Source organism: Micropterus dolomieu, linkage group LG06, assembly GCF_021292245.1.
Source record: "Micropterus dolomieu isolate WLL.071019.BEF.003 ecotype Adirondacks linkage group LG06, ASM2129224v1, whole genome shotgun sequence".
Taxonomy (NCBI): domain Eukaryota; kingdom Metazoa; phylum Chordata; class Actinopteri; order Centrarchiformes; family Centrarchidae; genus Micropterus; species Micropterus dolomieu.
In genome coordinates this window covers 330817-353184 of record NC_060155.1, presented here as the reverse complement: position 1 = coordinate 353184, position 22368 = coordinate 330817, and the positions used below count along the sequence as shown (strand labels likewise).

The following is a 22368-nucleotide window of genomic DNA, read 5'->3' as shown; positions in this document are numbered from 1 at the left end:
CCATAGGACCATACCATATTTTAAATGAAATCTGTTCTGTAGTACATTAATAAACTAAGACCTCTGTTAGAATTGCATCCCACTTTGGCACACTAGTAGATGAGCACCTTCTAAGCCTGAATTCTCCTAAACACTGTCATACAACCATGGACTTGACCTGTTTTTGAACGTCACTTTTTGGTTTTGAGGTAATCTAGGTTACACATTCAGATAAAAACATCAACGTTCATATTACAGGGGGATTAGATGTCCATATGAAAAAAGTATTTCTAAATTCCCGTACCTGCTAATCTTTTACATTATTACCTTGATCAAATCATCTTTACTGAGAGCCACATTAGACGATCCAATGCATTAGAGAGTTATAAAATACATAATAAATTAATACACATCTTGTAATATATTACAGACCCCCCTCTGTATTACAGAATGCTGTAGTCCAAGGCGCGCTCAGCGATTTGGCGCTAGAGTGTCCCCGGTTTACTGTACGCTCCGAAGCAGCTGCTGTTGTTAACAGAGATACTTTAGTCATTTAGCTTCTGATTGTTTTTAAACAAAAACAGTCCTATGACATTAATGGACAATCATGTCTGAAGAGGAAAATAAGGTTTCCGATGAACTTTTCAAAGACGTCAAATTCTACGTGGTGGGGGACATTGATCAAAAGGTGAGGCTCTGGATGTTAGCTTCTTGTAGCTAAGTTGGTAGCATGCTAACTTGCTAGCACCATTCAGTTTCAATGAGGTGCTGCAGGATAAGCTAATCAGTTAGCTAACTGCCTGACATGCTACATTCAACACAGCGAGCTTAGTCTTTGGCTAACAGAGTGTTGTGGTGAGCCCTAAATTAACGTTATACCTTGTAAAGTTATGTATGAGATTGTGTTTATAATACTCGACGTGATTGGGACCGTTTAACGTTAGCAATGCACTTTTCATGCACCCTTAGCATTAACGTTAGCTATGAGTTTCGTAGTTGCATAGCTGCTAGCTTATAGCCTGCGGTTTATCTGTCACGGGGCTTGCCAAGCTAGTTAGAAAGCTGGCGTCTGTTAACTTGCTTTATTGGCCGCTTAATGACAGCGGTACTACTGTTACTGCGCTGCTGTGATGTGTAGTGACATATAACAAGGTGCATAACATTGCACAGTGTTATTTAGCATCAACATCTTGCTCAATTGTGCGCCCCTTACTGCGCATGTGTCATGGCTATTTCAGTCGTTGGTACTGGAGACCTGTGGCACAGAGCTGTACTTCCTGCCAAATAGTGATTCCTAGTCGCAGATGCAGGGTGCTTCTCAAGTCTCTGAATTGCATCCACGTTTCCCTCACGTCTTTTCCTTGCGTCTTAGTCCCGCCCACCGGGGATGCATGGAGAAACGCAAAGAAACCAAGCCAGCAGAGAAGGAACGAGGAAATGTGTTTGTAGAGACATGAGACGTCCTTTCCTCCGAAGGGTTTCATGAAGTGACGTCTGTTTCTGATGAGGGTGGCAGCTGATCACAGCTGGATCAGCTGTGAGTTGGCTCTAACTGTAGAGGCTTTTGATGGAGTTTGTGTCTGCACACGTACACTGTGTTGATACTAATAAAGTCTCTCAGTTATCAGTGCAGAGCAGCATGATTCTCTCTGTAGCTGCTACCTGTTTAACAAACACCTGCACATGAATAATTATGGGTTACTGGATGTCCTTCTCAGAGGTACAGGATCATTTGTACAGGTACAATGCTGATATTATCTGCATTTAGAGTTATTGATTCTGATAATGAATTGAATAACCCAGAATATGATCATGGTGTCTTGGGATTTATTAGGCTAAATGTGTCAGGGAAATTGAAATTATGTAACTTGTATCAAAGTTGACGCTCAGTTTATGGCTCTCTGTTTATTTCCTCTTCTGATATCCTGTAACACTACTGCATACATTTTATTTGCAAGTCACATCACTCATCACCGATCGATCACTGTGTTCCATCATATCAATCCAACGATTCAGAAGCTGATTTTTCTTTCATCAGATGCTTTGCTTGCTTCATTAGGTACTTTGTGCAGTTGAGTGACTTGTCCGCCTCCTTACGCTACGTGTTTACCATGTTTTATTGTTGTCTCTTTGGACTAAACACAGGAATGAGCATATGACGATAAATGATGTAAAACATGTTTCTTGCAGATAGACTCTCCGACACACTCTGACTTTAATTGTCTCCATAATAAAAGTTGACGGGAGAAATAAAAAAAAGACCTTTCTAATAAATACAATGAACACAGATTTTAACAAGACAGTGAATCATAAAACAACTCAAATAAAGGCTAAGACTTTGCAGCGCTACACTTAAGTTTAATCTGTCCTGATGCATCAGATCAGCTGCAGCGTCCAATCAATATAACGACTACCCAGTAAGGGGGCATGTCAGGCATTAAAAGACTTCCGCAAAGGATGCACTGGTTTATCCTCGCTCATAGCTTCTCACAGATCGCTCCTCGATCCTCGTTCCTCTGAGCGCAAATAAGAGCTCTGGGACAGCCTGCAAGATGGCGGAGCGGAACAACTTCCGGTTCAAGCGAGGAGCGAAGAAAACAACAAATAAGAGACTTGAGAAGCAGCCACAGTCTGTGGTCGATTCTCTCTTTTTGAGCGTGTATATGTACAGCAGTATGAACTCTTGTATCGCATTCAATAATGTGATTTTAACCGTAAATGAAATGCAACACACAACAAGTGAAATAAGAACGGGAGAACATACAATACATAAGCTGTTCATGGAGGCTTTCCACCAAAAATATAAACTTCTTGATCTCAGTCCTATCAAAACCTTATTCTGGAATCTGTGGAAAATATGTTCCGAATGTTAGTGATTTGTGCCACCTTTCTGTACGTCAGTCCTAATGCTGTAACTGCATGTGTCAGTCCTTCCATGTCTCTTTGCTAAGGCACATACATTCCCTCTGTGGAAGCTGAACTGAAACGTCAGAACATGTGAAAGTTGTAACAAAGCAGCTGCTAGATGCAGGATGAAGAAGTGACGTATGTATCTGATAAATGTCAGGCTTTAAACAGGACTACTGAATACTGATTTTTTTTTGTGTGTTTTTTTTATTTTCTGTTTCATAAGTTCACCACAGCAGTATGTTGTGTGTGGAAATGGATGGCCTTCTGAAATCGCATATATTGGATTAGCTGTGCAGGCGCACTGGGTCACAGCTCTGTTGTTTTGTCCAAACATCCTGTGGCAACTATCGTCTCATCCAACACATTTTCTGGGGGAAACCCTGCTGTCTGTTGTTGATCTCATTTTAAAGCCTGCTGTAACTCTAAAAAACCTCTCTTTTTTTGAAATATTGCTATGAACTGAACGAATCAAAAGCCCTTGTTAAACAGAGATCCTGCATTACAGCATCATAATGCTGCCCCAGTGTGACGTTAGACAGCATGCTGGCGTTCCGGATGAAAAGAGGTGTGACGTGTAACGACAGCGTTGGCGCTGGGTGTCCCGGTTCCCCCTTTTTACACAGGCGTTGATTCAGCTGTGTTACTGCTGCCACTGCTGGCTGAACGGCAGAACAAATCCAGTGTCAGTCTGGATTGAAGGAGAGTTCAACCTGTGCTGATATTCCAGGTGGTGCAGCTGCTGAAAGCAGGAAAAGGGAAGGAGGTGTCCTACAATGCTCTGGCCACTCACATCATTGCAGAGGACGGAGACAATCCTGAGGTGGGCGAGTCGAGGGAGGTGTTTGACCTACCTGTTGTCAAGGTAAGGGCTGGGCCAGTGTGTGTCCACGCACACAACCCAGGTTTTTTTTGACCATTTCTTCCTTTTTATTATGGGAGCAAATTGGTCCCTATAAAATCCAGTTACATATTTTATCAAATTCTGTGTTCAAACATATCATCAGAAAGAAAATATTATTATTAATATTTTAAATATAAATATTTAAAATGTTATCAATATCAATGAATTTGATGTATTACAAGAAAATTGGTTCTGTTGGAGGTGTCATTTTCCGTAATTTCCGGACTATTGAGCGCAACTGAATATAAGCCGCACCCACTGAATTTTAAAAAAAATATTATTTTGAACATAAATAAGCCGCACATGTCTATAAGTTGCAGGTGCCTACCGGTACATTGAAACAAATGGCTTGTCACAAAGATAAATAGGCTTAACGAAACACGGCTTGTAACAAAAAAATCAAGCAGTAAACAGTAGCCTACCAAGAAAGTCATTGGTCACTATCTTCCTCCTCCTGTGCACTGAAACCACTGAAGTCATCTCCTTCGGTGTCGGAGTTGAATAGCCTCAGAATTGCTTCATCCGATATTGGATCATTTTCATTGTCGCTCTTGTCACTTTCATCCGGAGGCAAATCCCCCGCTGAGCCCTCTTCAACACGCAGCAGTCCAGCCTTTCGAAACCCGTTGATGATAGTAGAATTTTTGACAATGCTCCACGCTGTCAGGACCCACTCGCAGACTTGACCATAAGTTGCTCTTCGCGTGCGGCCCGTTTTAGTGAAGGATTTCTCCCCACTTGTCATCCAAGCCTCCCACTGACCACGGAGCGCCACCTTAAATGCACGATTGACACTGATGTCGAGTGGCTGCAAGTACTTTGTTGTGCCCCCAGGAATCACAGCTGGAATTGAGTTTGTCCTCTTGATGGCTTCTTTCACCGAATCTGTTATGTGGGCCCTCATGCTGTCCAAAACGAGCAATGCCTTGTTCCTGTGACAGAATCCTCCCGGTCGCTTGCCGTAACACTCCGTATGCCATTCATGCATTAGGCTTTCCGTCATCCATCCTTTCTTGTTGACTTTCACAACAATTCCTCTCGGGAATTTTTCTTTTGGCGTCGTTGTGCGTTTAAAAATCACCTTCGGTGGAAGCTTTTCTCCCGATGCCGTGCAGCTCAGAACACAGGTGAAGTGCGTTTTTTCATGCCCAGTTGTTTTCAGCGTGACTGATGATTCGCCTTTCCTGTTGACAGTCCGAGTGAGAGGCAAACGTCAGAGGAACCTTATACATATTTACGATGTCGTGCGGGCCAATGGAATGTTCCGCTATCTTTGCATCAGTGAATTTGTGTAAGTTTGAAACTTTTTCCTCGTAGGGAGGGAGCTGCTGACACAGACTTGTCCGTACCCTGATGGACAGGCCTTTACATCTCATAAATCTGAGACACCACGATGGTCCACCTCTAAAGTCCTCACACTTCATTGCGGTGGCGATTGTTTTGGCTTTCAGTCGGATCTGCACAGTTGAAACACCTCGGCCGCTCTCTGTGTGTTGACCCAGTCTTCGAGGTCATTTTCTAGTTCGGGCCATCTGCAAGGTTCAAAGCGTGGGAAAAAAGTTGCGGCTTATAGTCCGGAAATTACGGTTATTTATTTATTTTAGTGTTAATATTTAGTCAAATGGCGACAGCGCGTGAAAGTCATTTTGAACTGGAGTAACTGAGAGAAAGAAGGTAATATCAAGCATTAACTTATTGTTCTCTTCATGTTTTCCAGCCATCCTGGGTGATCCTCTCAGTCCGATGTGGAGACCTGTTACCGTATCCTCCCTCATCAAGTCCAGAATACCTCACATTGTTGTCATTGAAACATCTGTAATAATAACAGCACAATATTAATGATTAGAATTCCAGAAATTTAGAAAGGGTTTTCTTAACCTTCCTGGCAGTCCGACCCCTTTCTGAAGTTTTCGAACCTGCAAAGCGCTTTCTGTCTGATCGTGGCCTGATTCTTCTTTTTTAACGTTTCATAGCGGTTGGCATTACTGCCACCTACTGGATTAAATAGTGCAAAATATTTACAGTGTCCAACCAAAGTGATTCCATCCACAACTGTAGTCTGTCTAGTTATTTTTAAGTTATTTGTTTCTATTTTTGTGTCTATAGCAGCATTCTCACAACCCCCCTGGGACCAGGTTGCGACCCCCAGGGGGGTCCCGACCCCCAGGTTAAGAACCACTGTTCTAGGGGATTCATTAGAGGATTATAGGACATTCATTGGAATTCATTAAAATGTTTCAGTGAGAGTTTCATCACATTTTGTTGTATTTTTCCATAACTGAACACACCACAGAGTTACTGGATTCTCCCCAGAATCAGGACAGATATTCTTTGGAGTGACAGCTTGTCTTCCCAAGGTGTGTGTATGTGTGTGTGTTCAAGAAATCTATTTTAATATTGACTAATTTTGCAGGAGTTTCAGGAGATGGAGGCCATCTACTTTCATTTTGGAAGTCTGGCATCTTAAGCTTATTAGTAGGGATGTGCCAAATGTTCAGCAACTGAAATGAATTGTCCGAAAATAGCAAAAAAAGCGATTTCTGTGTTCGGCCTAATAAGTCAAAAGACATTTTGCCAATCAATTACGTTGACATTTCGGCAGTGTTGAAGCATTTTAAAGTGTCTGAGAAAGATGCAAGAATTGCCGTTTGTTAGCACATCCACTCCATCTGTGGCTGACTTCTTAGAAAAGGCAACAAACGGTCTGACCCGCTTTGAGTGTTTCTGTCACTCGTTTCTGAGAAGGTGATTAAGCTAGCTGCACCTAAATTTGGAGTGCACATGTTCTCAAGCCTTTAGGGTAAATCACTGAAACGGCCCAGTGCGAGCTGACAGGCAGGTTAGCGACTTTGTCCTGTCAGTTTGTCTCTTTACAAAGACAAGTGTTGCAGGATGAGAGTCCTACCTGAAGAGAAGCTATTAAGTCTTCATGTTGCGCGATACGAGAACCACATACAACATTATTTATCATATTGGGTCGGACTTGTGGATACACGTGACAACATCCGGTTTTCAAAATAAGACAGGATGGAAACAGTATGGAAATAAGATTAATTGGATCATATTCACAGAAAGTATAAAACATATTACATGTGTACAATAAAAGTAAATGGACACATGTAATTTACTTCACCGGACCCTCTCGGGCCTCGGACCCCCCCACCATAGTCTGGGAAACACTGAGGAAAAAGCACATTTTGACTATTTCATTTATGCAATAGTAAAAAAAAAAAAAAAAAGGGAACATAAATGTAAGAAAATGTAAAAACCTTGTTCGGTATTCTGGAAAGTTTTTTGACTATATTCAATTTCAGCTTCGGCCAAGAATTTTCATTTCGGTGCATACCTACTCATTATTGTTTCTGTCTTGCTGTGTTTGTTGGTGCACAGCTTCCAGATGATCTCAACACTTTCTGGGCTTACATAACCTTTTATGGAGGAGAATGTCAACTTAACCTCAACAAGAAGGTCACCCACTTAGTTGTGAAGGAGCCGAAGGGGGTAAGTGCATACCCTGTGTGTAAGAATGATTTGACTTTACCATCAGTGCTGATCTCATGTTAGCTATGTTTACACAACAAATGTGATGTACAAACACATTTTGTTGATGCACTTAAGCAAGTGGAAATGAACCATTATTACGTCCATCTTTATGGGCACTTCTAACTGTATTATGTATTTTTGGTTTTATTTTTCCCCTCCAGGCCAAGTTTGAGTGTGCCCTGAAACACCCTGGCATCAGGATTGTCACACCGGACTGGATAACAGATTCTGTTAAAGGTAACTTTTGTGCTGTCACTGATGTTTACGCTTTCATTTTACTTTTTAGTGTGCATAGTTTGGTTATTTTTTTGCAGACCGAGTTTCCATTCAGATTTGATTATGATGTGCTGTGATGTTTATTGTTGATTATTGTCTTAATAGATGGATTCTTTGGTTTGCAAGATGTCATAAATATTGAAAAATGCCTGTTATAATGTCCCACGGCCCAAGGTCATGTATTCAGATTCCAAACCAGCACATAAAAAAACCAGGCATGAAAACTCGTCACCTTTCGGTGAACTTTGCCGTTTTGAAACCAAAATGGGTCAGCTACGTGATTTGTGCAGATCCTATGAGAAAATATTTTAAGGGAGCCAATGTAAAACACGTGTGATGTGATCAGACCTCCTGGTTCGGGTTAAAAGCCGAGCAGCTCAGTTCTGCACAGTCTGTAGTCGTTTCCGGAGCCGTGTGAGTCTACCTGGGTACCCCGGTGTGGTATCGGGGGCCCGTGGCGTATAGAGGACCAGAGTTTGAAATTAAAGGGACTTGCAGTTATGGAGATCTAAAAATGTATGTCTATGGCAGTGTGTGTTATTTGATATACGATTAATAGCGCCACCTAGGCCGATTGATAAGATAAGGTCACCGAGTTTGGTGTATATCGTTGATCGTGTAGACATTGCACCGTAAAACAAAACATATGTCGCCTTGGCAAGAGCACGGCGGTGCCTGATCAGAAGGCACCCGGTGTTCTGCCAGAGGACCACAGACAAGGTAACAGTAACAGCAACTTTAGCATTTAACTGAAATCATGATTGATTGTTGAGTTGAAGCCAAAGTAAGCTGCAGTCCTCAGCTGAAAATGTGCACACGTGTTTGTTGTTCTCCTTTTTGGGCCGTGAGTTGTAACCTCACAGTCAAGAGTTAACTGGGTGTCGGGGAGCCGCAGCTTTTAACTCCAGCTCTCTCTGTAGCTCAGACAATCCCTGCTACCTGCATGTGCTAATCCATCCTTTCACTCAGATTCTTTGTCTTTATAATGGCCATCTTTATAATAACAAACAACAGCTGTTTCGTGTGCAGGGTTGCTCATTTCCCGTTTAACATTTCACGTGTGAACGTGGTTTGGAGACCAGCGTCGGGTGACACAGCCGCTGTCAGCTCATGTAGTGTGTGTGTCCCTGTCACCGATCAGTGACGTAGTGTGAATGCCACAACGACTTCAAGTTGTGTGAACGGCATGGCCATCAGAATCGTTGAAATAATCTGTCAAAGCTTCGAATACTAAAATCATTGTTAGCTGCAGCCCTATGATGTAGCGAACAAAGTCTAGGCTGAGATGGGCGTGGCCTATACCATGAGATATAGCACGATCCCCCAACGTTATATAAAGTTAAGATGTAAGGTTTTTGATATGTGCCTTTGTATGCAGGAGTTCCAAGTCCAAAAGCGTTGACCTTGCTAATAGCGCTCCATAGAGGTAGAAGTGAGCAAATTTTTCCCCTGCCGTTGTCTCATGGGTCTGAACCTACCCTGTGAGTTTCGCATCCGTAGCACTTAACGTTTAGGCCGCAGTATCAGTTTTAGGCCAAAACGTACTGTGTCAACCTGCAACTGCCAGGTTGCACCGCCCTGTAAACACCCACTCCTAATCGTACTCACTCGCTCAGTCTCTCCCTGGTAAATAGCAGGTGTGGTAAAAAGTGAAGGGGAAGAGACGATCGAGAGAAGCAGAGTTGGAAGCGGCGGAGCAACTCTTTGTTAGGTGAAACGAAAAAAACTGAGGTAGTTAATCCCGTTCGAGTCAACGTACTGGCCACAAACTACTCCACCCCTATACCACCGCTGGGTATAATAATCACCGCTGTCCAGTTTTCCCGGTTGTAAGTCCAACAAATCCGCTTACTAGGCCAATTTTCTTAGTTTTTCCTAGGCTGATTTGTGATGGATTGAATTTATGTTGCTACTTTAGTTAAACTGGACTGAACTGCGGCTGATGTGCATTTTGACTTGATTGCCGTGTGTTATTTTGAGATTTGCTTTTCTTTTGTGGATTGATAAAATACAAAAATACTTCTTTCAAGCTGAACCTTTGAGTGCTGGGTTTTCTTATCACACTGTTGTATATTTCAGTGCGAGGGTGTACATTTTATGTGTGCGTCCTTTGTGACATTTGTGTAGTAAGCCTAAAAATCTTAAATGCCAGGAGAGAGACCTGACTGGCACCCCTGTAAGAGAAAAAAAAACTAACACTAAAAGTCAAACTGTTAAAAATCTCACACGGTTCGTGCTCGGGCCCCACTCTGTGCCTCAGTAAAAGAATTGATACAAAAATTGTTACTCGTTCCCTCTTTCCACCTTTTACAGACAAAAGCAGGAAGGATGAGGCGCTCTATCACCCCAGACTCACGTACACGGAGCTCGAGGAAGAGGAGGAGAGCGAAGCAGAGTCATATGACCAGCACTCCCATTCTGATGGAAGCTACAGCCCCCAGCGATCCCGGATGTCCAGCGGGGGCTCGTCTGGTGAGGAGTCCAGCCCCCGCAGACGACCAGGACCCAAAAAACTGAACTCCGTCTCCCCGACCTCCCCCCGCAAACCTGAGCGCCGCAGCGAGCGCATGTTTGACGACTCTGACGATGACTTCTCCTCAGAGAAGGAGGGGACCAACCTAAACTGGACACCAGCTGAAGTCGCCACACCGACCCCAACTATTTCAACCGGCCCTACCAGGCGGCGGGTTGGGCCACCCAGCAGCAAAGACCCAGTGTCTACAAGCAGTGCGCTGATCAACCTGTGCGCGACTGTGCCCCCTGTACCGGGCAGTGGAGGAGGCATGCCTCAAGAGGCTCGCTCTGCTGCTGCCGCCATCAGTCACACTGCACAGCAAGGTCAGTATATCAGGAAAGTTACAAAACTCTTCCACATGGCCTCAGTCAGACTATGATCTCAGCTTTGAGGTCAGATTGTGGGGTCTGCTATGTGTGTATGTAGCGCTACGATGGAAGTGTTATCCATCTGAACCACTTCAGTGTTAGAGTAATAATAATAATAGTAATAAATTATACATTTAAATAAATAATAATAATTATTAGTAATAATAGCTTTATTTGTATTGCAGCACCTGACAAAGCAGACTAAGTAAAAGTAGTATTCTCAGAAGGCAATATAACAGAAACCTAACATCCAAACAAAAGCAAGACAAAATTAAGATAAAGTTAAAACAAGTAATAAATAATAGAAATGACATAAATGTGATGAAAAAATATGGTGGTAACAGTGTCAAGTAATATGTAATTCTACATTGGACGCTGTTTACTTGGTGTGTAGAAGTGGGTCGTAGCAGCAGTCTCACTGTGACAATGTGGTCCTACATTTTGAAGCAGGTAGTGTTTGGTGTTTGGTGAGCTGGTACCACAGTGACATCTGTGATGACCATTTGAGTTGTTGACCAAATATTTCACCATTTTTTTTTCTCACGGTTGACCCGCATTTGGACCAGTCCAAAACCATACAGTGTGTAGGTACTTCAGGGAGGAAAGATTCTGATAACGTGTTCATTGATCATTGCTATCAGTTGGATTTGGTATGTTTAAAGTTGTTAAACAATAATTTTGTTTTCTTCAATCCTTATGAGCTATCTTGGCTAACACTCCTGCTGATCACAGTATTTAGCAAAAACGGTAATGTAAATTTTCACTTTTAATTTAGGTTTTAAAATGTACTGTGCTTAGGTCAGTGTTTAGCTTAAGCTTGTCAGGTGTGCGCAAATGCACTGCTCAGATCTTAAGTGTTGTTTCTCTGACTTTCTATCCCTAGTTATGTCCCTAAAGCTCGTACTCTAAACTCAATTTAATATTAACCTTCCTAATAAATAATGACATTGTCCAGTGGCCTACCGTAAGTTTAAGCCCAGTAAAGCTCTCGTAAAGCTCCTGTCTCTTTAAGGCCCCCCCTCCCTAAAAGCCCACTTTTTTCTGATTGGCCAACTTCCTGGAAGCATCCTGAGGGCCAGGACGTAGCTGGCACTGCAGAAAATGTTTTCAGTTTTTTCATCTGATGTCTTCAGACAGTTGACAGATGTCTTCTAGGTTTCAAGATGGACAGATAGCTTTACTTGTTGTTAGTAGTTACTTTAGCCACTTACTACTGCTAATGGTAGCTGCTACTAGCTAGTTAGCTCAGTTTGCCATGCAGCTATCCGTCCTGTAGCTGACTGCCCGGACTGGAAGCTTGGTGCTCCGGGGAGTGTTGTTGTTTACACCTCTAATGTTAGGACAGGAGCTTTGTACCGCTAGGAGCTCCCAGTTCAGGCAGAGTCCGCTGATGACGGTAGCTACAGTTAGCCTCAAATATATTCTGGAGCGGATACAAACACAGGCAGCTGCGGACCCCACGAACGCAGACTGCTTCTGTTTATACTACTTTCTGGAGTCAGCTTGGCAGACTCGTTCCACACATACGCAGTAGATCGGTTGGTGCCAGGCATGTGGACGTCCACTCAGACCCTATGCGTACCCCCTCTGATGACGATTATTTTGTCATGTGGACCCTTGTGTACTCGCGGACGCGGAAAGTATAATCCTTGCTTTAGCTGTAGCTAGCGGTTATTGTAGAGTTAGTAAAAAGTAATGCTGTCTGCCCATCAGGAAACTTCATAAATCACAGAGTTGAGGCAGAGCAGCCAGAGGACATCAGAGGGAAAACCAGAATATTTTCTCTTTCATCCATAACTGTAAAATCACTTTGTGAGACACTTCACAACTTCGAGCTCTAGCTCACTGATGGAACGACCGCTTGGTAACATGTTGTATGGTGGCGCTGACAGCGGTGTTATTAGTTTCTAACTCAGTATCCTGTTGATGAAGGTTAAAACTCATTCTGTTTTTTAGGTGTATCAGTTCCAGAGGGTATCCCCGGGTGGAGCCCGGCTGCTAGAACTCTCCGCAACATCACCAACAACTCTGACATGCAGCCGGCCAGTCGACCTGCCAACGTAGCACATGTAAGAAAGCTCAACCGTTCTCCTCACATTTCTTACAGCTGTACGTCCACTCAGTTTTCCCTTTCCACAGTCACTGTTGCAAATTCTACCTGAAGAAGCCTATCGTACCATGACTGACATTAGGGCTGTGCGATATGACGTATCTATTGATGATAGAAAGACATCTTTCATTTACATTTATGCTCTATTGTTTATTTCATTGTGTTGCAAATTCCACACTTTACTGTAATATTTTCGCAAGGGGAGGGTGCTTTGCATCGTTGTGAAGTTAGTTTTACATTGGATATTCAACAGCCTATGCAATATCCAACTTGAAACTTACTTCACCGTGGTCCAAATCTTCCACACATGCTGGTGTTGCGGAAAAGAAATTTGGATTCAGAATAAACAAACGTGGAGGAAAGAGACGTTCACTCAAAACTGGGTAATACTGAACAGGAGGACTCAGACCATGCAAACAAAAACGAGGAGCACATACAAAAGAAAGAAGTGTGTTAAGCCATGCAGCACTATTCCTGCAGTTCCAATTCAGTTTTATTTATATAGCGCCAAATCACAACAACAGTTATCTCACATCGCTTTTCATAAAAGAGCAGGTCTAGACCGTACTCTGTGATGTTATTTAAAGAAGCCCAACAGTTCCCACCAGGAGCAGCACTAGGAGACAGAGGCAAGGAAAAACTTCCTTTTAAGAGGCAGAAACCACGAGCAGAACCATGACTCAGGGTGGGCGGCCATCTGCCTCCACCGGTTGGGCGTGAAGGAGAGAGAGAGAGAGAGAGGGCAAGAGAGGAACAGAGAGAAAAAGAGAGGGATGTAAGGAGAGAGAGAGGGGAGGGAGGCAGCCTACACAATATCCACACAGAGGTACAGACAGTAAAGGTGATGTTGCTATAGACTGAATGAAAAATGGTACAGATATTTATAGTAGTGTTAATGATAACAGTCGTAATGTTAATGATTATAATAACAATAATAATAATAGGACTAGTAACAATAGTTGCAGCAGAGGGTGTCGAGCAGGAACACGGGGGCAGCAGGTTACCCGCAACCACAGATCCAGACTCCACAGCTCCAGAGCCAGAAAACCTGCAGGAAGTGACAGGAGGAGAGAGGAGAGGGACGAGAAAGCACAAGACTACCGGGGAGGGGAGAAGTTGTGTTAGTAACATGCAATAATGGGATGAGGTTGTATACAGAGGGAGAGAAAGTTGCTTACAAGACATGTGTGTCAGGTAACGTTTAATGACCCGCTCACGGTCATTCAGCTTACTGTCTAGTTCACTAAAACCTGCTGTGTCACTGTCTGGAGCTGCTGTGCTGCTCTGTGACCGTCTCGTCCTCTCATGTTAGCTTTGCAGCATAAAATAAGTTTGCCACAGTTTGCTGCTCACCCACAACCTAGCTATCATTAGTTACATTACTTGCTGTTTCGTTGTTCACTCTATATCATGGTATTTGTCATGGTCTTGGATTTCTCCAGAATCACGTAAGTTACTCCACCTTTGTGATGCAGAGAAATATCAGGACTTTCTGTTGGAAATTACAACAGTAACTCCTGAATTTACAATAAATGGTCTATATTGGGATACGTATCGTTATCGGGATATGAATATTTAGTCATATCGCACAGCTAACTGTACCTAACCTAATAATTCTGGTATTGCTGAATATAGACTGGTGATGACATCCAGATTAAAATTCTGATAACATGTAGATCAGAGCTTTCTCTATGTTTTAAATTCTTTGTCTTTGTCTGCCTGTTGCAGATTATCCAGAATCTGACAGCCAATCAAACAAAGCCATTGGAACAGCAGACCAATCAGAGCCATGCTCAGACCCCTAACAGCACCAACCCTCTTCTATTCAGTCAGTCCAAACTAACCGGCCAGCCACTCACCGCAGAGCAGCAGCAACAGTTACTGCAACAGCAACAGTCACACCAGGCTGCCCAGCACCAACAGTTACCACAGCAACCGCAGCATCCCATGATGCATCTCCAGCAGCAGCAGCATCAGATGATGCAGCTACATCACCAACAGCAACAGTCGCCGGTTACACAACAACAAGGGTTCCCACAGTTGCCCCAACAGCAGCAACAGTTTCTACAGCAACAGCAGCAAATTCACCAACAGCAGATGTTTTCACAGCAGCAGCAGCAGCAGCAGCAGCAGCAGCAGCAGCAGCAGCAGCATGCCTTCTCCCAGCAGCAGCTGCGGCCCCAGCAGCTCCTCCGGCCTGGTTTACAGCAGCTGCAGCAGCAACAGGCGCTGCAGCAACAGCTCCAGCAGTTCCAACAGCAACGCATGCAGCTGTTACAGCAACAGCAGCAACAGCAAAATCAACAGCAGCTACACCAACAGCATCTGCAGCAGCAGCAGCAGCAGCAACAACAACAGCAGCATTTCCTACAGCAACAGCAACACATGCAGCAGATGCAACAGCAGCACCTGCAGAACCAGCAGCAGCAAGCTCTGCAGCATCAGAACCAGCAGGCCCTGCAGCAGCAGCAGCAGCAGCAGCAGCAGCAGCAGCAGCAGACGACGCTGCAGCCGCAGCTCCAGCAGCCTCCTCACGTTTCCCAACTGTTTGGACACGAGCCGGGACAAGACAGTGAGTACATCCAGAGTCAGAATGGAGGGTTATTATGGTCACTTCAGACCTCAATGTTTCATTGGTCTAACACGTTGGTTCAGAGACAAACATACTGTAAGTCTGGACCAAAGTGTCAGAGTGTTCTGGAGTGCTCAGTTCCAGGTGCGGGTCCATTAAAAGATCTCAACATGGTTTTGTTGAACGTGCTCATTAACTCGAGTAACTTCTTTCTGTTCTAATTCTCAGTTCCACTGGATGGCTTCCTGCTGGGCTGTGTGTTTGCTATTGCTGACTACCCAGAACAGATGGCTGACAAACAACTCCTGGCCACATGGAAGAGGGTATTTTTTCCCAAATTCCGTGTTTTCTGTTTAAATTTTTCTGAATTCTGTGTTTTACAATTTAAACAGATTTTATCATCAGAAAGAGTGTGTAATCATGTGGTTAATGAATACAATTCTAACAACTCAATAAGAAAATATTACAAATGTAATCAATATCAATGAATTTGATGGATCAAACCAAATGTGCACAATATATCTCACACCTATGCAATCTCATGCATAGGTGTGGAAACAAAAGCCCCCACCTTTCTGTTTCACCTAGATGTACCAAATTTGGGGGGCACGTGTATCATGTCCACCTACTATCAACAGGAAATGCAGTGTTTCCCCTATATACATTCAGGAGCAGCGGTGCGCCGCTGCTGAATAATGACCTCCACTACTAAAATTTGACACAATCATCAGAATCAGTTTTATTCGCCAGGTATGTGTACACTGGGGCTGGGCGATATGGCCAAAAAGTCATATCCCGGTACTGATAGGCAGAATTCCGGTATAGAATATACAGCGGTATTTTCTGCTAAGCTGGCTGGGGAGGGGGGCGTTTAGGGTAAGGGTTAGGGTTATAATGGTAATTAGGGTTAATTCTACATCTTAAGAATCACTCACTTATTGAATTCACCTCCTTCAGTTCACTTTCCACTCACAGGCCTAACGTCTCCGCTGCAAACACGTCAGTGTTCTCCGCTTCTTCTGCCGTTTTTCCATTACAGTACCAGCTCGACTTGCCTCGGCTCGACTCGGTTTGGCCGTGCTCCGTTTTCCATTGCAGATAGTACCCAGAGATAGCACCCCTCAATGTAGCTGGTCATCATAGCGACGCCACACGCAACTGCTGCGACGTAATGTTCAATAAGACACACGCACCAGCGATGCACAAACAGCTGTCTCTTGAATTAAGTTTAAACATTTCAAGATTACTCTGAATGTAAAGACATATAAGACGAAGGTGATACAAAAAAAAGTACGTGGTAGCAGGTACAAGTACAACTTTTACACAATGGACAACCAAAAAAAGACAAGACCAGTCCAGCTGGTACCGTGCAGTGGAAAAGGGGCTGTACCGTCTCTCTCTCCCTGTATGTCCGCCTCGGTGACTTTCTCCATCAGTAGTAGGCTAGGCTGGATAAAGTCACCGAAAAAAACTTTTCCTCCGGTGATTCCGTTCGCAGCAGCTGAGCTGCATGTTGAGGAGGCGTATTGACGTGGTAGCTAACGTATAACATCTGACTGGTGTGTTCACTGTCGCTTTACCTGGTCTGCTCTTGTAAAATATCCACAGTGTTGGTACTTGTAACGGAATCACTGTGTTTCTTTGATAAATGCTACAATGTGTCGCCTAACCAGGGCAGAGTAAAGTGAATGTGTTGGAAACACTGAATGAACCGTGTCTTTAACAGTGTCAACCAGCACTGTGTCTCCCTCCATCTTGTTGAGAGTTTGTGAGTAGACGGCTGCGTGCAGACACAGAGGGAGGGGCGGGGCTGCGCGGTGAGGGACAGAGAGGAGCAAACGCTGGCAGGACTTTACAGAAAGACGAATTACCTCAACATCAAACTATATCGGTATAAACGGTATTGTCTAATTTCATGTCGCTTTTGAAATTATATCGGTATACCTCATTATACCCATTAGGGCTGACCCCCAATAGTCGAAAATTCGATGCTTCGATGGGCGGAGCCTGATTCGACTGTCAATCTCACAGTCGAAGCTTCGCAGCGAAACAAGGATCATGCCATTTTGGCGATATGGGGGTGCTCAACGTCTGATTTTACATAGACCAATTTTCTCCCAATAAGTTAATATACAGCCTATTACAATATACATTTCAAAGTTTAATGCTGTAAATCAGCATGTAAAAAGAATAAAACTTTCACTAAATGTTTTTAAAGTGTGTAAATAAATCCATAATTGTAACCCTAACCCTGGTTCGTCTGTGCGCATGTGTAAGCATAGCGTGTGTGTGTGTGTGTGTGTGAGGAACACTTGCTGAAGAGACGGAAATGGCAACTCGTGGGATTTTCGAATAATTTATCACCGTTGATGAACCACACAAAGAATATTTTATCGTTTTTAAATAGCCGGCTACTTGAAATAGACCCGCAAGGGACCGCGACGTGCATGTAGTTGTCGGCAGCACGGTGTGCACGCAAAACTCACACAAGACCAGTGAATGACAGGTGAGAGAGAGAAAAGGGTCTTCAAAAAGCCTCAGTTTAGTTGGAAATTTACAGTGCAGGTTGAATGAATAGAGACTGCAGCTCTCAAGATTAAAGCGGAGCTACCGTGAGTAAACCCCCCCCCACCTTCTGAGCTAAACATGCACATGAGTATAGTTTGTTCTGGGCCGCCATATAATGGCTTAAAAAAAAATTTGGCCCGATGCCAGACTTATTTGCCGACCCCTGCCATAGAGGGTGATGCCCAAAACCTGCTGTACCATAAATATAAAATCACTGTGGAGAGCATCAGAACCAGCCAAATAACTTTCCCCAAATCTGAAGGTTTTAGTTCCTCCCCAGTAGACTGATCTTTGGGTGTTGGTTATTTATTATCTGCTGTAGCTTTTCCAACTATCTGTTCAGAGAGATGGTGAAAATAATGGCCCAAGTTTAGACATGTTGTGTTGGGATTTTATATTCAGACATACTACGCACTATGATCAACCCAATATCCACGCAGTAAAGGTGGTAGTGGTACACACACCAATGAAAATGAATACTAGTACTAATAATAATAGCAATATTAATGCTAATAATACTAGAACAAATAATAATGGTTGTAGCCGAGGGTGCCAAGCAGGAACATGGGGATGACAGAAAGCGACAGAAGAAGTGAGGAGAGGGACGATTCAACACAAGACTACGGAAGAGCGAAGAAGTCGAGTTAGTAACATGCATTAACCACATGAACACCTATTTCCAGGAAAAACACCTAAAATAACATACCCCAAATAAATCAGTAATATCTCCTCAACCATCAGGCCTAGATGCATAATTCTGGTCTCCTTTGAAAGGTCAGAAGCTAAGGAATATAAATCCATTGTACATTAACATATTTATTTTACCATTACAGACTACATGGAGATGAAATGCAGAAAAAATGATATTTTCATCCTCGCCTGGGGAAAAAAGCTATATTTTGATGCAATAAACCATCATAAGGTAGATTATAATGCACCAGAATATCTTCTAATACACCTGGAATCCAACTATAACTATAAATTTCATGAAAAGAAACTAATATACAACAGTTATTCCACAATCTTTCAAAAATATAGCAGGCGAATGTCCATGTTTTGGCCATATTTACTGTTTATATGTTCAATTTTATTGGGAGTTATCTTCAAAACATTATTTCTCTCCATACAACCACCTTCCAAATAACATAAAGCTTCCAAAACATTGAAATATTGATAAAAACGATAACAATATTCCTGTGAGCAAAAGCACTCCCATGCTTTACAGGCCACAGGTTGAGAACAGAACCTACAGGGCTGTGAGTGGGCTCATTTTGTTGGTCTACGGGTCGCCAGCAGAGGCCGATAAAGGCCGCCTCCGCCAAACAAACTCTTCTTCTGTAGTCGTATCTGACAACAAAAATCGATTACGATGCACGCCGCTGTGCTTGCAGTAAAAGAGATGTAAGGGTGTGTGAGTGTGGGGAAAAGCAAGGTGAGCAAATTCAAGTAGTGAGAAAACACTAAATCATAAAATAAGGTGGAGAATGAAGTACAATTAAAATGGTGAAATAAGAGATAACCTACTAGAAAAAGAAATATACCCCGTCGCCCCCTGTCGACCGAACTCCGGCTGCGGTGCCATGGATGCAGCATGTTCTATCATGCCGGAGGTGCGAGGGCCTGCTCATTGCTGCTTCCAACTTTAATCTGTTTGGAATAAATGACCAGCAGTTGATGCTGTGAGTGGTTGTATTAATGATGAAACAAGTGAGTCATCACCTGTTGGATATCGAACAGGTGTCTGAGTGCTTAGCATCATAGATGAAGCAAAATTATAAACATTGATGTGCATTAGTTTATGTTTACTAAACTCCTCCGTCAGGTCATCCAGGCGTGTGGAGGTGCTGTTGACCCCACCCTGACCAGCCGCTGCACACACCTGCTGTGTGAGAGCCAAGTCAGCAACCTGTATGTGCAGGTAAGGACTTGTTCAATTCAATTTTATTTATATAGCAGCAACAGCTATTTATATATCTCACAGCGCTTTTCATAAAAGAGCAGGTCTAGACCGTACTCTGTGATGATATTTACAGAAGCCCAATAGTTCCCACCAAGAGCAGCACTAGGAGACAGAGGCAAGGAAAAACTTCCTTTTAAGATGCAGAACCATGGCTCAGGGTGGGCGGCCATCTGCCCCCACCGGTTGGGGGTGAAGGAGAGAGAGAGAAAGTAGAGGAGAGGCCTATAGCATTACAATTACATTTATGTGATTTACATTTATGAACAACTGCTATACATGTCAGAGGTCACACACCTCTGGAGCAACTAGGGGTTAAGTGTCTTGCTCAGGGACACAATGGTGGATGGGTCACAGTGGGTCTCTCACACCAAAGGCATGTGTCTTAACTACTGCGCCATCACAACCCAGTTATAGCAGCATAACTAAGGGATGGTTCAGGACCTGAGCCAGCCCTAACTATAAGCTTTATCAAAGAGGAAAGTCTTAAGCCTACTCTTAAATGTGGACTTGTGCTATCAGAAACCCATCATCGAATAACAGAGGGAGTACATACCATATATGACACAATATAGAAAATACACCGGTCAGAAACTCTACCTGTTGACAGTTAAAGACAGAGCATCTGAAGAATGAATTTCTAGCTTGAAGAGAAAGGGTAGACTACTGACAGCCTGTCGAGCTGCTCTGCTCCTTGATTTTATTTAGTTTAACAAAGTTTGATTCAAAAACTGTCATCTCTGTCACTGATGTTGATGTTTGTGGTGTTTTGTCTGCCAGGCACTCAGAGAGGGGAAGCGCTGTGTAACAGCCCACTGGCTTAACACTGTACTGAAGAGGAAGAGGATGGTACCTCCTCATCGGACGTTACATCTGCCCTTCGCCTTCCCTCCAGGAGCCAAACCCTGCTCTCAGCACGTACGTCCAACTCCCACAAACAACTGCCACATTGGTTCACACAAGCATGTTTGTCACCAGCCTGAAAGCTGTTTGTGTACGGGATGAAGAAAACTAAGTCTCCATTTAATTATTTAGGAAATGAACATTTTTTGCAAATGTTTTTTCCTTGTTGTTGTCTTGGAGCTTATTGAACCAGGTGAAAGTCTTAATGATATTGTGAATTCAAGAAGTCTCCTTTGAAACCTGAACCACTTCAGTGACATAGATATGTGAAAGGAACTCTGACTATCTTACGCCACCTCATTAGCTTCTTCTGTGAAGAAGAATCCAGGATTGGGTCAGGTCGCATTTAAAAAGATCCAATCTGTATTGGATTTGGACCACATCCGAACTGGAAAGGATCAGATTCCATGTGAATTGGGCTGTTCACAGATCAGATCTGAGGATTTGGGTCACTTTGGCTTGCAGTCTGAACGTAGCCAAAGAGAAGCAGTGACCTGGACAGCCTCGTATACGCCCTACTCTCACAATATAACTTTGATATTATTCTTACACTTTGGAAAGTGTAGAAATATTTTTTTTTACCATTGTATGTTTCTGACATCTCTGTACTCTTAACCTTTCTGTCACTGTCGTTCCTCTTAGATTATATCAGTGACAGGTTTTGTGGATGCTGACAGGGATGACCTGAAGTTGATGGCCTACCTAGCCGGTGCCAGATACACCGGATATCTGTGTCGCAGCAACACCGTGCTCATCTGTAAAGAGTAAGATTGTCATCCACAAAAACTAAACTTTCCAGGATGACCTACCTGCCAGATTTAAGTGTTTAAATCTGTTTAAAAGTGTTAGATATGCACAACCCAGGCATGATGGCCTGTCAGGACCAGGTACAGTGTTGGTGATATTGTCGTCTTGCTGATCTCTCTTCAGACCAAGTGGGCTGAAATATGAGAAGGCTAAGGAGTGGAAGATCCCATGTGTGAATGCCCAATGGCTGTGTGACATACTGCTGGGAAACTTTGAAGCACTGAGACAGATTCAGCACAGCAGATACTCCATCTACACACACCCTGAACCACTGGTGCCTAACCCACAGCTGGTCCAGAACCTGCTGGGTATGTACACCTCAATGTGCTATAATTAAGTTTTATTATAGTGGGGCAGTTGGCAAATAGTGATAGAATAAGGAAGGGTAAAAAAAAAAGCAAATAACATGCAGTAAGCCAGGCAGTTATCACACACACACTCCTCTGTTGCAGTATGCTTGGTGGAGTAGTGTGTTGTTTTTTATAACTACACAACCACCTCCACCTGTTAGCAGTCAGAAAGTATTGGGTATTGTATGTATTATTACAGGACAGGAGTACCAGTCAGGCCTTGAGCTTGATATATCTAAAGAATATTTAAACATCAGTGATAAGCTGCCAAACTGTTTATGCCTTGGTGTGTGTGTAAATGAAACTGTGACTTATATATTTTTCTACAGCTGCTTGGAGAACGCCGATCAAAGTATCTCCCGAAGCTTTAGCGGTGAGTTTCTCAGCTGAACTCCACAGTGTGCTTCCAGGGTTTTTCCTGGCTCAGAATGGGGCTATGGGGGGTGACTTTGCGCGACAGTAAGCATGGCTGGTACGCGTACAGTAAAGGAAATGACTTAATATATGCATTTTCTTTTCATTTCTGACCATTTGATAAACAAAATATATCCACAATCTAGAGGAATAAAGGTATAAAAGTAAAGTATAATGTTAGTATAATAATATATT

General features: G+C 43.2%; 1 protein-coding gene across 1 annotated transcript in view; it reads left to right on the top strand.

Annotated features, from left to right (window-relative positions):
- Positions 1–454: 454 nt before the first annotated feature.
- Positions 455–22368, top strand: part of paxip1 (PAX interacting (with transcription-activation domain) protein 1) — a 48016-nt gene continuing 26102 nt past the window's right edge. The window contains exons 1-15 of the mRNA XM_046051575.1: positions 455–667; positions 3617–3751; positions 5508–5551; positions 6084–6147; positions 7181–7291; positions 7495–7570; positions 9923–10447; positions 12449–12561; positions 14331–15174; positions 15403–15497; positions 19565–19660; positions 20480–20617; positions 21245–21366; positions 21533–21717; positions 22089–22132. Of these exons, the coding sequence (XP_045907531.1) occupies positions 587–667; positions 3617–3751; positions 5508–5551; positions 6084–6147; positions 7181–7291; positions 7495–7570; positions 9923–10447; positions 12449–12561; positions 14331–15174; positions 15403–15497; positions 19565–19660; positions 20480–20617; positions 21245–21366; positions 21533–21717; positions 22089–22132 (2673 nt within the window). The 5' untranslated portion in view covers positions 455–586. The remainder of the gene's footprint in view (positions 668–3616; positions 3752–5507; positions 5552–6083; positions 6148–7180; positions 7292–7494; positions 7571–9922; positions 10448–12448; positions 12562–14330; positions 15175–15402; positions 15498–19564; positions 19661–20479; positions 20618–21244; positions 21367–21532; positions 21718–22088; positions 22133–22368) is intronic.